This window comes from Neolamprologus multifasciatus, chromosome 13, assembly GCF_963576455.1.
Source record: "Neolamprologus multifasciatus chromosome 13, fNeoMul1.2, whole genome shotgun sequence".
In the NCBI taxonomy this organism is placed as follows: Eukaryota; Metazoa; Chordata; class Actinopteri; order Cichliformes; family Cichlidae; genus Neolamprologus; species Neolamprologus multifasciatus.
Genome location: NC_140451.1, coordinates 16373158 through 16387771, shown reverse-complemented (window position 1 = coordinate 16387771; position 14614 = coordinate 16373158). Strand labels below are relative to the sequence as shown.

Genomic DNA, 14614 nt, shown 5'->3' with positions numbered 1-14614 from the left:
TCTGATCAACATCAAAACTCATTTTTAATCTGTTTTTGGTCTTCATATAATCCTAAAGGAAACAATGATGTCTTTGTCTAAAGTAATTTTCCACTAACTTTTCACTAAGTTTGAGTAAGTATCCATGCTTTCCTTTTTCCTTTTAAATTTATAAATAAAGAAGTTTCTTTCCCTGAATTTGACCCTTCCCAATGGTTTGGAAAAGGGTGTGTACACGTCTGCCTTCTGCTGATAGAAACCCTGCTGATCAGAGTGGGGGTGGAGACTATAACCCCCCCACCCCCCACATGATTAGTATGCCTTTAAGAAAAGCCTTACTCTTTGTTGTTACAATCACAGGATAGAATGTTGTTGTATTGTCACAACATGAAGGCTAGAGAAGCTGCAGTTCAACCGATGGCCACTATGATTACGGCCTAAAACATATTTCGTCATCATTATGGTCCCTTTTTAATTTAATCCCCCCTAATAATCGTTTTAGAAGTTTTTCTATATAATCACTGGTCAACCTGTAGTATTTTGAAGACCTGCTACTGGTTACTGAACGACCGCTGTTTCCACAAAGAGACCTCACATTTTTTGGGGGCACATTGATTGCAGCACATCATCACGCCATTAGCACATTAGCTGCAGATTACTGTCAGAAGAGCATGATTGTCCTCTTGTTAGGAGTACAGTGTGAACCTGATATTTGTGCACAGCCTATAATCATGCATCAATTCAGACCAGGGCATTTTATTTTAAAGAGAACATTGGATCCCAGGGCTTTGATTTCTTTTGCAGGATAAGTAGGCCTGTACCAACCACAATCGTTATCTTTATCCTGGAGGTCAAACCGAGGTAATGCTCTCATCTGTCACTGTTGTGTGAAACGCTGGTTCAATACCACCATCTTGTGGGTGACAAGGTTCAGGACTTCAGCAGAAGGTGACCAAAACAGAAAAAATATTGAAACACGCACTATTCCTTAAAAGGTCAACTCTATAGCCGTTAATAATTCACTGCAAAGCGTAGGTTGGTTCTAAGGCTTCTGCATTATATTTGAGCAAAATTAAATGGGACTCCATTAAATATAAACCCATGAGCTTACTGTTGCACAGATTTATTTTAAAACAGCATCACATTGCAAACAATTGTTCACCACTTGAATGCAACACCAAATTTAAAGGTCCCACTACAACATCAGCCAGTTCATTCTCATTCCACGGGGGGAATCTGATAATGAGGTTTTTCTCAAAGTTGGCGGTGTGTCACAAGAGACAGGTCAGTCACATCCAGTCCATCTTTTTTTTTTTTTAAATTTGCCTCCACATTGCAGGGTTACCACTGCAAAGGGATTCACGTCCTCCCAACACAAAAACTGTTTTTAATGCCCGCATATGATCAAGTAGTTTCATTTTAGTGCCTATATGCGACAGAGTACTGATTGGTTCTCACTCAAACACATCCCCCAACCAACAAGTGATAGTAAACAAAACAAAAACAAAATAAAAAACAGAAACAAGTGAACACAAAGTAATCTGAGTGGGGGGAATAGAAAGTGAACTTCATGATCTCCAGGCTGACAAACCTGCCCCAGATGTTGTAGATCTTGCCACACGGTCCCCTCACATTGAGTACCACCACCAAACAATACATTGTGCGTTACTATGACTGGCAGTCAACAATATCTGATTTATGACCTCCCCGGGATGAGAACACATTGGGTCAGCAGAGCAAAGCAAACATGTCATATAAATGTATTTTAAAAAGGCAAAAAGAAAAAGTTGTGTTAATGTTTTAAAGAGCTGAAGTACAGTATTTACAGGAGATTAAAAGCAGACTACTGTACAACTCTTTGCTACATTTACATTCTCACAGATAGGCTTAATTTCCAGATAAAAATAAATACACATCTGATTTCTATTACACAACCCTTTGCATGTCTTATTGCTCATCTATTAAAATAACATTGTAATCATAAAAATCTCATACAGTATATACACACACATACATCTGAAGCAGGTGCATTTCTTTACATTACACACATGCCGGTTTGCATTCTCATATGATTGGACCTCTTCTGTTCCGAGCCACACTTTTGGTCTTTCTTTACATGCATGTTTGTATCATCTACAATATTTTTCCCCCTCCTCTCTCGTTCACTGGGATCTGTTAACTGGCTTGCCAATGAGCTCGGGGCACTGCTCCTCTCCTTTAGCAATCCTGTCGCACTTTCTGAGCAGGTCGTAGTTGATCTTGTCGGTTATGATGCTGTCCTGCTTGTAGTCAGGGTGCTTCGCAACAAATTCCCTCATCCACTTGGCCATGGTCATCAGTTCACCTATTTAATATCAGGAGAAGTAGTTTAGGGAGCGTTACAAGGAGAAAAATGCTTTTGCTTATGAGACTACTAAGTATTAACCTTTTAATGACACTTTACCTGAGGCACGTTTCTTTATGAGCTTCAGATAATTCAAGATGGTGCACCTGGTGTCCACATCCACCTCCATGTTTTCCAGGTAGCAGTTAAGTATTGGGATAAGCCCTTGAAATACTCCCTCCTGATGATTGAAGAAAAAAAAAAGAAAAAAGAAAGAAACATAAAAAAACAAAATGCTGAAGTCTCCTCAGCAGGATAGAAAAAGAAAACTTAAATTACTGCAACTACAAACCCTTCCAGATTATTTCAAGAGATTTAAAAACTGATACCCTTGCGGCCAAAACTTTTAATATTGTAAATGTCTCTCTTTTATTTGTATAACAAAGCTCCTTTAAAATTGGATAACTCAAGTCTGCGGGTTTCATTTCATCTACATGCATCTGCAAACAATGTTTTCTTCACGGGCAGAAATATTGTTCCTCTATCTCCATCCCAGAGTTTGGCTACTAAAATACATCTGCATGTTAATTTGAATCAATACGATGATAACTGAGGGCAGCTTTATTGTCTTATCACTTGCATAGTGCTCCATCCAAGAGCTGGTTCATGAATAATGACAACTTATAGTTGAGAACATCATCAGGGTTTTAAAATCAATAACATTCAACTCTGTTCAATTCATTTTTATTTGTGTAACAGTCAAATCAGTGCTCTGTATACTGTAAGGTAAAGACCCTATCAGAAAGAAAACCACAATAATCCTCTAGCACTTGGCGACAGTGGGAAGGAAAAACTTCCTTTAACAGGAAAAAAAACCCCTCTGGCAAGACCAGGTCATGGCAGGGACAGACATCTGTTATGACCAGACAAAGGTGAGGGGAAAGAAGAGAAAAGGAGAGCAGACAGGAGTGTACATCTGCTTCTGCCAAAGATTTCTTATGTTAAAAGATTCCCAACACACCACTGCCAACTGCTGCTGGATGAAGATCGTTAGGTTTCTATTTGTTATATTGCATGGCCTGACAATATTAAGTGCCTTGCAATAACTGCTATTGGAGTTTGGCATCATAAATCTAGGAATCCCTTTTCTAATCTTCAGAATCAACTTCTCAGGGAAATGGCTAAATTACTGGGTTTGTTGTTGAAGCAGTGGTTATCGAGGCAAAAATGAACTCTTCTCTCTGCAGGTCCTCATTTTTGTCTAGAGACACAATCCCCCCCAGCTCAGTCATGGTCTGATGAAAATCAGTTGTCTAATGCATTTTTGCTCTTCACAGCAACTAATGCCTCAAACATGACTGGCCTATACTTGCACTACAGGTATAAATCTGTCATTACAGACTGAAAACAGGATTTAAAAAAAAAAGTTACAAATAAAAAGAAAGAAGGGATCGTGACTTAAAAAAGGTGAACTGAAATAAAATGACAGATACGGTCGTTCAACATCATTTTCCTATTGAGTCATTACTACCAACATAGCTCAAACGTCATGTGCAGGAGAATAACTCACCTTTCCATTGATGATTGTGTCAATGCTCATCAGTGTGTACTCCTCATTGGCACCATCAGACTCCAAGCCGTTTTGAGCAGACGCGGTGCCATCGAGCACCGGGTTGCAGCCTGCAAAATAAATATATCAGCTGCTTCAGTCTGAGGCCTTGACAACAAGCGCCGATCCAAAGATAAACTGTTTTTTTTTTTTTAAGCACCTTTAAAGATGTCCTTGCGGAAGTAAAACATGCCTTCCTGGACAGCGTTTCTCTTCTGCGCGACCTTCATGTTTTCATCCACCTAATAAAAGACACTTCCTGTATCAGACCACGGTGTACAAAAATTCACAGCCCTACTCACCGGTTAATTTCCTTTTTTAGAAAAAGAACTGTGGGGTCGTTATCACCTTTGACAGTGGGATTATGAAGTCCAGTTTGTAGGACAGGATCACACGGGTCAGCAGGACCACAAACACCACATATGCAGCGTTTTCAAAGTCAGTGAGCTGCACCTGGAAAGAAAGGGCAAAAAAAAATAAAAATAATAAGACAACTCACCACATCACTGAATTTGAAAGCAGATTACAACAAAACAGTCAAAGAGGTGGGCAGTACCTCCATGGGGCGGAACTCGACTCTCCAGCCGATATCAGAGTTTGGAGGGGGAGGTTTGAACCTCATCGTCTGCCAGTTGGTTGATTGGAGGTTCTGCAAGAAGTCTGAATGAATATTCATGTACACTGCATTTTTACATGCAGGTGGCCCTCTTCTAAAAAAATCATTTAAATTCTCACCTCAAAGTGATCTGACTCGTTCTCGTCATCCAAGTGTATTTTCTCCTCAAAGACAGAGAGTGGGTCTCGTATAAAAAGATGCGCTATGTGCTGAGCCAGGAGCTTGTCGATGCCTATTCACACAGAATGCATTATTCATTTCATTACTGCACGATCATCTCGTTTAGAATTTCCCCTGTGGCTAAAACGTTTGTATTTTCAGAATCAGTACCTGCACTCAGCAGCTGCTTGTAGATCTCCTCGTCTATCGTCAAATCAATGTCATTGTACTTTTCCCCACAGCAGGACAGGTAACTGTCAATGGAATCATACCTCGACTTGAAGATCCTGTATTTGTTGTTTTTTAAAGGCTGCAAGGAAAGAAAAACATTTCGTTACTGCTTCACTTTCACTTCAACAAACTATAATGAAAAGTAACTTAGTAAAGAAAATAAAAAGTTGGCTCTTTACAAGGTTAGATGAGAAGCATCATAAGCATAAGAAAAAGGGGGAAAAAAGCAGTTAGTAAAGTAGTCGATGACAAGAAATTTACGGCAGAAGTTTGTGTTTGACTAAAACCTATTTTAAATCCACAACTGCCACTTAATAGGACTCAGCACAACACTCAAACTGCATAGACCATCAGTGGTCCTCTGGCCATTTTACTATACATATTTATCATTTAAGTTACAACAGCCATCATTACAAATTATTTTTTAAACACATGTAAGAAAGTCTGTATAATCTGAAATCTGAGCATACTCAGTCACTGCAGTGGTTATAATACAACTTCCAGTGTTTTGTTCCTTGCACCTTTGTGCAAAAGCATTATGCAAAAGCAGAAATGCATCTTAGTTTGGCCTCTACACACAGATGTGACACTGCACTTCATTATAGGAGGAACGACTGTTTGCAGAATTTGGAGAGATTAGTTTCCAGGAAGCATGAAAACACATGATGTGCCTACTCTCACCACTGACACCGGCTGGACTAGTCATACTAGAAATACAGTGAGTAAATAAAGCTACTCACTTTCATTCAAGGTTTTTAAATCTGATCAGTACACTGAACTAAAATGATGGCCTGAACTAGGTTTTCTGAGTTCAGCTCATCTGGCATCATCAAGCATGAAAAGCTTATGCTGACCTGCAGCTCACGCACTCTTTGTAGTTGGTTTCACAGTCTCATATCATATTAAACTGCTTGAAAACACTGTCAGCAAACTGCACTCAAAAGAAAAAACAAACATTCAAACTTTGTTGGGAAATCTCCCCAGTAACTTAGTTTCACCATTGCACTCGAGTTACTTCCGTGGATCTCAAGGGCTAATGACTTTAAATGTCAGAAACAGGAACACAAAAAGCCCCTTTTAAATCCAACAACTCACCAGAAGTCTGCCTCTACAAATGAATAAAACACATATATAAAGTCATGGCTACTCCTGGCCGTTTTCAGGTCCACCTGCTCACCTTTAGCCCGCGCTCCTCCTGCGTCCTGTCGTCCACCGAAGCAGAAATAACTCCCCAGCGACAGTCGATGTCTGACACATGGCCTCTGTAGAAGGGTGAGGCTGCACTCAGTGCCATCTGGTAAAGAGTGAAAACTCTCTTTAGTGCGTTTAAAGGAAATGTGGGTTCAAATAAATAAAATCGATGCAAATTTGTTTAAAAAAACAAAAACAAAACAAACAAACAAAAAACGAGCAACCTACTTAAATAGCTGTAAAGAACCCAACAGCGCTTCAGAGCTTCTAACAAATCAAATGAATGCATATCAAAGAGGTGACGTGGACGGCATCAACAATATACCAAAGATTTGCATAAATATGTATTTATAACACTTGGTTTGTTTGCAGGTTTTACTTTTTGCATTCCCCTGCATGGAGTGTGCATCTACTGTAGAGCCACAGACAGTGTTTAATTACAGCATCCATTTGTGTCAGTGTGGTCTGTTTTTGGCTTCTTAGACATCACATCTGCTATATCACAGCAAAAACTGCAGGTTCTAAAGCCGCTTCAGCATCAAGCGCATAAATAGCTTGATAAGCAGTTGAAACAGTCCTGCTGAGAATGAGGTCAGTTACGGAAACATAATATATGACAGGAAGCAAGTGTTTTGTTTATCTACTCACCACAATGGGGCAGAATGTTGCTAGTTGGTCATAAAGATACCTTGCCTCATCAATGCTGCAAGCCTGGAATGTCACCTGCAAAAGCATCGTAAAAATAGGATGAAGTACACTTATAAGTTACTTATTAGGAATGTGAAGCTGACAAAGACAACCAGACGTGGCACGCTGCTCGGTCAGTTCATTCACTACCTGCAGACAGCAGTTGCCCATGCCGAAGCCCATGGCATCCATGTAGATATGGTCAGGCAGAGCCGCCCTCGCCGCTTCGCCATCATCCTCAGGAAACTCTTCCATAAACGGAGATGGAGTGCACTTGTCTTTGAAAACTAAAGGGTGACAAGAAATTTGGTCACATGCATTTATTCCACAATGTCTTAAAGGCAAATGAATCACATAAAAAAACAAAACAAAAACAACTTTAACTCCATTTACAGTAGCTTACAGATTCCACATTACACATGTGTTCGACTCTGACCACATCTACAGGTCGCAATTGTTGCTTATCACAAAAAAACAAGAATATAAAAATATCCTCAATTCAGTCAGACTTACTTGGCACATTTATTACAACTTTTTCTCCTCTTCTGTGACGTATGTTTCTGGTTAGAGTGCTGAAAAAAACCCGTAAAAAATGCAAGTAAAATGTATTTATTTATACAGCACTTTTCACAGATTCAAAAAAATAATAATAAAAAGTGCTACACAATAAAAACAGAAGAAGCAAAAGTATGAGATCACAATCTAAAACGTAATAAAAATCAAACGTAACCATGCAGATATTTCCTGCCCATCAGTTTCTGATCCATTTTGCTCAACTAACTCCAAAATTTCTAATTAAACACATCTAAACTGTACTGCCATTACAACCATGAAGCCTACCTGAATCTCGGGTGTCTGTTGATGGCTTCATCGGGGAAAAACAGCGACTTGGACACTCCTGTTTCAACAGGAGTTGGTCGGTACTCTGGTTTGGTGAAACCCGGGCAGCCTAACCTGAACAAAACCATCACATAACGCAACATTAAAAAGCTGCGGCTGACATTTTTTAGAACAATTTCATATCAGCTAATAGATTCACATTTGTATTGACTTCCTTTATGAGGGTAAAAACCTTTGATCAGTATAAACTGAAACACCTTGGAAATGCGGTGACGGTGCAGAGCGTTTCTTTGGGGTTCAGGACAGACGACGCCTCGCGCCGCCTCTTCCTCATGTTGCCCTCGACAGTGTTGAACTCTGACATTGTCCCGCCATATGGCTGACCTGGAGTTCCCTCGATCATGTAGCTACCATACTCTGGTCTCCACAGTGTGGGGTGACTGCAAAAACACACAAAGTGTATTATTAAGCTACAACACTTAGAGGTCAGGCTGGAAAAAAGGCCCCTGGTTTCAGTATCACGATGACCTTTCTGATTAAATAAATGGACCGCTCTCCCTTTATCATACGTCGGGCGTAATCCTGGCGGGGGCAAATGAACGCGACACATTTGTGCTTCTGAGCCTGCTCTTTGGTGTGTGCGACAGAGGGGCAGTAATGAGGAATGCATCGGCTCTACTATTCCCACTGTCACTGGTATTTCCCCTGGGTGAAGTTGGCTACACAGATTTAGACCAACGTCATGGGCTGCAAGCAGACATAACACTCAGGAGCCTGTACAAACACATTTACAGCGACTGCAGAGATAGCACTACAGATTGGACATGCAAACAGTATTCCCAGGAGGAGCTGATCAGAGGGGGAAATACCTTGGCATCACCTTGGAGACGTCAGTCAGTCATCAAAACTTTTGTAACCGATTAATTTCTGCGTCACATATTTTTAAAGCCACCTAAACGACGCTAAAAAAGGGCACATCACAGAAACACTGTGCTGTACATTTTTTTGTTTTTAACAAGTGTGCTACGCGCCCTTTTCTTGTGCTGCAATATTAATTGAACTATTGAGCAGAAAGACTGGAAGATTTAAGCTTTGGTACCATGTGCAGGGAGCCTGTGGGGCTGTGCCAAAATCAAACAGAATAACTCAAAGCTCTGAGTCGGGGAGATGTGTCTCTTCCAGTTAACTGCTTGTGCAAAGACAATGTGATCAACAGAGAGTCTCTGTGCATGTTCTGTATGGACACTTTTTTTTCTAACCTTAGGTTAAAAACTTCTGATGAGATAAGACAACCATGTTTGACTGTTTAAGACTGTAGTTTTTAGAGTGTATAGTAAAAAAAAAAGTTAATCTGAGATCATATTAGTAAAAAAATAGCTACTGATCTCAGGAGCGTTTCACAGCATAAATACTCAAAAGATTTTGTGTTAATGGCACCAACTTGTGTGATTTGAGGAAAAACAAAAACAAATAAATACTCAAATACAGTGAATAGAAACAGCTGATTGAGAATGAAAATCCAGCAGCCTGTATGATGTGAGAAACAGGATGAGACAGGAGGGTCTGACTCCTGGACAGAGCAGCCTGCACACTCAGAATGGGACATTCAACCCAACTGCACTTCTCAGGTGGTTTTGTTTAAGTGTGTGTGTGTATACATGTAAATAAAAAAACATGTAAAAAATGTTTAGCATTTTATTTTTGTGGGTATAAGCTGCCACAGAACTCTGTTGAACATTGCACATTAAACTAAATGTTCTGCAACAGCTGGAGGAATAGGGAGCTGTAATTTCTAATGCATAAGACCTCCACTGAGCAACTATAGCATCTGTTACTTTAAGTCACATTGATGCATATCAAAAAGAAGTGTTTTCTCTTAACTGCTGCACTTCCAATTTAAGTTATAAAAAAAGCTGCCATGCACCAACTCAGGAGCTTTCACTGAGGCTGATAACAAAACAAATACAAAAAGAAAGTGTCCGCCTGCGATGCATCCTGATTTAACCTTTATACGGCATCTCATCTCATCTCACTCCTCCTCTTCTTATTATTCCACTGTGTCATAAGCAAAGCAAGATCTGCCATTAATCTCTCAGCGTACATTTATTCAAAACAAACCGACAGCCTTTTTGTCACAGCTCCTGACATTTGAGGTGTGGCATTTATTCAAATGTTATTCATATTCTAGTTTTGTGTGTTGCCATTTCAGTGCAACAACACTGTCTCCATAGTGTAGTGGTTTACACATTCGCCTAACAAGTAAAAGATCCCCAGTTTAATATTGGGAGGAGACACAAAGGAGAAAACAACACTAGCCAAGTAAGTTATGAGCATCTTTCATATTTTAGTAGCATATGCAACTTAACACACACACACACACACACACACACACACACACACAGTTAAAGTGTACCTACTTGGGGTTTATGTTTTCTCCCTGGTCCTGCAGAGTTGCTAAAACATCTCCACCATTCAGGACGAGGCGAACCTTCTCATCCTTGTCGTCAAACTCCACCAACATGTATTCAACCTAAAAGCAAAACGATCAAAGACAGAATTAGACAAATACTGTATTTAAAGTACTTGCCTGATTTTATTTTATTTTTTTAAATAAACACCAGACTTTCCATTGGCGCTATAGACGCCATCACATCAATTCCAATTCATCAGTTACATTTCCTTGACTTTTGACTCTGCTACCCTGTAATCCCCTGTCTGAAAGAGGGATTAATCTATAACAACAGCATTCCACATGGTTTGAAATCAAAATACTTTGTTCAAGCTGTACAGATTTTTGTGGCCGGTGACGGATGAAGAGATGTGAAGTTTTGAATGAAAATGTAAGAGAAAACCACAGCGAGCAACAGACAAAGCCACATACATTGCATAGTAGCCATTAAGTTACCATCCACACAGTAAGGAGTGTCCTCATGTGGTAGCAGGCATGCCAGCAGTGTAAGCAGTAAGGGAAAATAAATGAGTGTTGGACCACCACCAGTGACAAAGCTGGACTTATTTTGTCATGTTTTTTTGCTCATGGCTTTCTTCAACTCTTATTCAACGCCCCCAACACCTGACTTAAAAGTCAAAACTGGCTCCATGGTTACGACCTTGTCATGTCAATAAACTCAAACATGCTGGGAATTACATTGCTTCACATATTGCAAGCAGGCCAAACTAGTTTTATATCGGGGCCATATACAGCTGCCAGAGCGGTTGGCGCAAAAGAGCACAATTTCAACAAGCACATCTCGATTTTTCTACACGATAAAGAAATGTCTAAAATTGCTACCCAGACTGTCCCGTAATTATAAAGCAGGAAACTTCTTTTAATTTACAGAAAATGTCCTGCTTTATTTATTTTATGGTGGACACATGAAAAACTGAAAATTCTATATCAGACAAACACGAACTTTTCTGTCATTTAATTGTTTATCTATTACTTAATTACTTGTGTGTAGGCAGAGTAGGGCAAGCTGTAATATATGTAAAAATACAGTTAAAAGTCCAAAACGTATGCCTTCCTTTGAAATTTTCCAAATATGGCCAGAGGGTCGGATTGCAGTCTTTGCCTGGCCAATTCTGGAACCCGGGCCTTATGTTTGCCACCGTTGGTATACAGTATCAAAGAGCTGCAGGGTTTGTTACAGTTACATGTGTATGTGCTGCAGTCGGTCAAGGTGCGCACACACACACTTAGTCTCTATCGACACAGGACCACTGTTGCATCATACCCAGCCGCATTACTATTAGATTAAAAGCATTAACAGACAACACCAGCATTAATATTATTCCACAATCCTTACCTCATCGCCCCACTTTAGCACATCTTTCTGACGATCCTTCAGTTTGTTGTAGATGTTGAGAAACTGGATGATACCGTGTTTTCTAATGTGGTCAGCATACTTTCGGGTTTCTTCCCAATTCAGTGGAGATCCCTGTGACAGTAGACCCATCGCACACGCTGACTGCAGGTATAAAGTGACCGCTGTTCGGCTCTTGCTTCCTGCTTTCTATTTAAACGGCACGCCGGGCGATAGCTAGCTAGCTCGTCTGTCCAGGTGGGAGAGCTCGCATGAAGCGTCGGTTGAAACAAGCGGCAGAGGATGGAGGGTTTTCAGCAGAGCCGCGGGCTGAATGAAGGATCTCTTGGGGCTTCTAAGCAACAACGTGCCCTGTCGGTAACCTCAGCTGGACGTCCAAAAGAAACAGGCCCCTGCTCATCACTTGCTAATGGCTCGTTAGCTCGGTACCGTGAGTTAATAATTCCGCACCCGCTGCTAAACTGACGACTTAGTGCCTGGTGACACCAGCTCGGTAAACAGCCACGAACTGAAGCCAGTAAAAGCGCAGCTATATGGGAGGGAATGACAGCGACGTGCGCCGGTAGAGAAGTCGGTGTTTCGGAACCACTCTGCCGCACGCAGTCGCTCAGTGTTGTTCATATGAACGCCCTCCTGCTTCAACACACGTGACATCTTCAGGCGGAGCGTAGCGTGGAGTTGCGTCACTATGACTCAGCAATCTTCGCTTCGAGTCTCCGCCCACTAAGCCGTCAATAATAGCGAGCACCAGGGCACGTTCAAGAGCGCTGGAAAAGCGAGATGCCGTAGATACAAGATTCGTCCATATTACAGTTTTTCGCAAATGCTAAAGCATTTCCACCATGTTCCCCAATGTCTAAACACAACAACCTTTTCTAAAGCTACATAAACACAACCACACCTTCTCACTGCAAAACTCAAACTTTCACACCAAAAGAGCAGCTCGAAGCTTTCAAAAATATAAACACTATACACATCATTGCACACTACAGCAAAACAATTGAAAACACAATGCTCAATTTGTGAGAAGGTTCTTTGTGTCATAACTGCCAATGCACATTTTTAGAAACCATACAGTAATGGATCATCGTAGATCTCTGCAGAGGATTAGGCATTTAGATTTGAGCGTTTCATATGAAGAGTATAAATCTATAGAAAATCCTGCATGTACGTACACTACTGTAACACAACTCAATGCAAAAACAGAATCTATTGCACACAACAGTACTCCTGAAAACATGATCAGGGTGTAAGTTTTTATTTATTTATTTTTTATTCACACCACAATCACTGTGCGGCATCATGTCGCTGAGCTGCATCGGGCCACATCACCTCATCCACATCGCAGGCCATTTTATCTCTTGCCAGGCACCGCAGGAAAAACGCCCTGGAATGGCAAATCCATCCTTGGAAGGCCTCCGCTGGGATGTCAACACAGGCCAGCTCCATTGCCCTTAGGAGGTTCTCTCTTGTGTATGGTTGTCTGTCATAAACCTTCCATCTCCACGATGAGAAGAACTCCTCTATAGGGTTCAGGAAAGGGGAGTAGGGTGGCAGACAGACGTTTAAAAAGTGATCACTGTTGGTGGTGAACCACTCTGATTTGGTGGAAGCAAACATTGTCCCAAATGATCACATAAATGTGATGTGCAGGCTCAGGATGGCATTGTTGGTGGTCCAGGAGGATGTCTTTTAGCTCCTCTAGGAAGGAGAGGAGACGTTGGGTATTGCAAGACCCAAGGACAGCATGCCGGTGGACAAGCCCCTCCAAACCCATAGCCGCACAAAGGGTAATATTACCCCCCCGTTGGCCAGGGACCTCAGTAATTGCTCTTTGGCCAATGATGTTACGGCCTCTTTGCCTTAGTTTCTGCAGGTTGAAGCCAGCCTCATCCAGGAAGAGGTACTCATGAGGTCTGGCCATCGCGTCCAACTGTAATATCCTCTGTGAAAATGTGAAAGTGCACAGGTGTTCAGAACAGTCAATCAGGTAGCACAGTATTGTCCAGAAGTAATGTAGGCCACTGAGCAACACAGTATGTCCACTAACTGTACTGTGAACATGGATATATACTTACTTGCACTTACTCATAACGTAGGTCTTTGTGTCGCGCAGAGTTGCGCTCAAAGGGAACCCTATAGACCCGTTTCATCCACGTCTTTTTGCGCCGGAGAACTGTCTATTGTAGCCAAGCTGACATCGTCAATGCTCTCAAAGTTGACATTATCGGCAATAACTTTGTCTCTGATCTCCCGGAGTCTGATGAGGTTGTTCCCAGAACCATATCCACAATGAGGGTTTCTTGTGCCGCTGTAAATATGGCAACCCTCCTGCCTCTATGTGGCGTTCTTTCAACTCTAAAGAAAGAAACATGTGTTACAATACAGTCACAACTGATTTGAAACCAATAGACTACTTTCACAGGTTTGTAAAACTGTATTGTGACAAAGAAAGCAATCGAGTACAATACCTGTTGTGTTGTCTGAATGCCCTGATAATGGTGGCCACGGTGAACCTACTCAGGTTTGGACGGACTCCTAGTCCTGCTTCAGCCATTGTCATGCCATGGACAATGACATGGTCAAGGACTGTCACTCGCATCTCGTCCGTAATGATGGTGTGAGGTTGTCTTGCTCTCCCTCCTGGACCTTCTCCTCTCCCATGTTGGCCTCCTCCTCTTCTTCCAGGGCCAGCTCTTCTCCCTCCTCTGCATCAAATTCCTCTTCCCCTGACTCTGCCTTCATCCATTGTGTATGTTTGGACTCTTCAGCATGCTGTGCACTCTGAACTTGCTTTTATACATGTGGTCACAGCATTAGCAACAGGTGTCTTCAATTTTGAGTCGTTGTGTGTAATGAATGACGCCAGGTGTGTTCATTGTGTTCAAATATTGCTGACTGTGGCAAGCATGTTGCATCACATGAGCTTTCATTTGAGAATATGAGCAAAGTTCTTTTGCAACTTGTGTTTTAGCAAGGAAAGATGTGTTTAGATTAATGACAACGGAGGATTGTGTTCTGTGAATTGTGTCTTCATATTGGTAAATGATGGCTAGATTTAGTAAATGTGTTTAGACAACTGGTCATTTGGTTTAAAGGATTGGCTTTTGCGTTTTAGCATTTGAGAAAAACTGTAAAATACTTTAATAATTTAA

General features: G+C 41.2%; 1 protein-coding gene and 1 pseudogene across 1 annotated transcript; both read right to left on the bottom strand.

Annotated features, from left to right (window-relative positions):
* Positions 1 to 1086: 1086 nt before the first annotated feature.
* gclc (glutamate-cysteine ligase, catalytic subunit) lies at positions 1087 to 12106 on the bottom strand. Its single transcript, XM_085183366.1, has 16 exons — positions 11442 to 12106; positions 10053 to 10165; positions 7893 to 8075; positions 7636 to 7749; positions 7309 to 7367; positions 6946 to 7082; positions 6757 to 6831; positions 6095 to 6211; positions 4858 to 4996; positions 4647 to 4759; positions 4468 to 4560; positions 4260 to 4364; positions 4072 to 4153; positions 3873 to 3982; positions 2423 to 2543; positions 1087 to 2323 (listed from the first exon to the last, which is right to left on the bottom strand). Exons 1-16 carry the CDS (start codon positions 11589 to 11591, stop codon positions 2142 to 2144), a joined length of 1893 nt encoding a protein of 630 aa, XP_085039492.1. The 5' UTR covers positions 11592 to 12106; the 3' UTR covers positions 1087 to 2141.
* Positions 12107 to 12507: 401 nt separating this feature from the next.
* LOC146505282 (uncharacterized) lies at positions 12508 to 14204 on the bottom strand (annotated as a pseudogene).
* Positions 14205 to 14614: the final 410 nt, after the last annotated feature.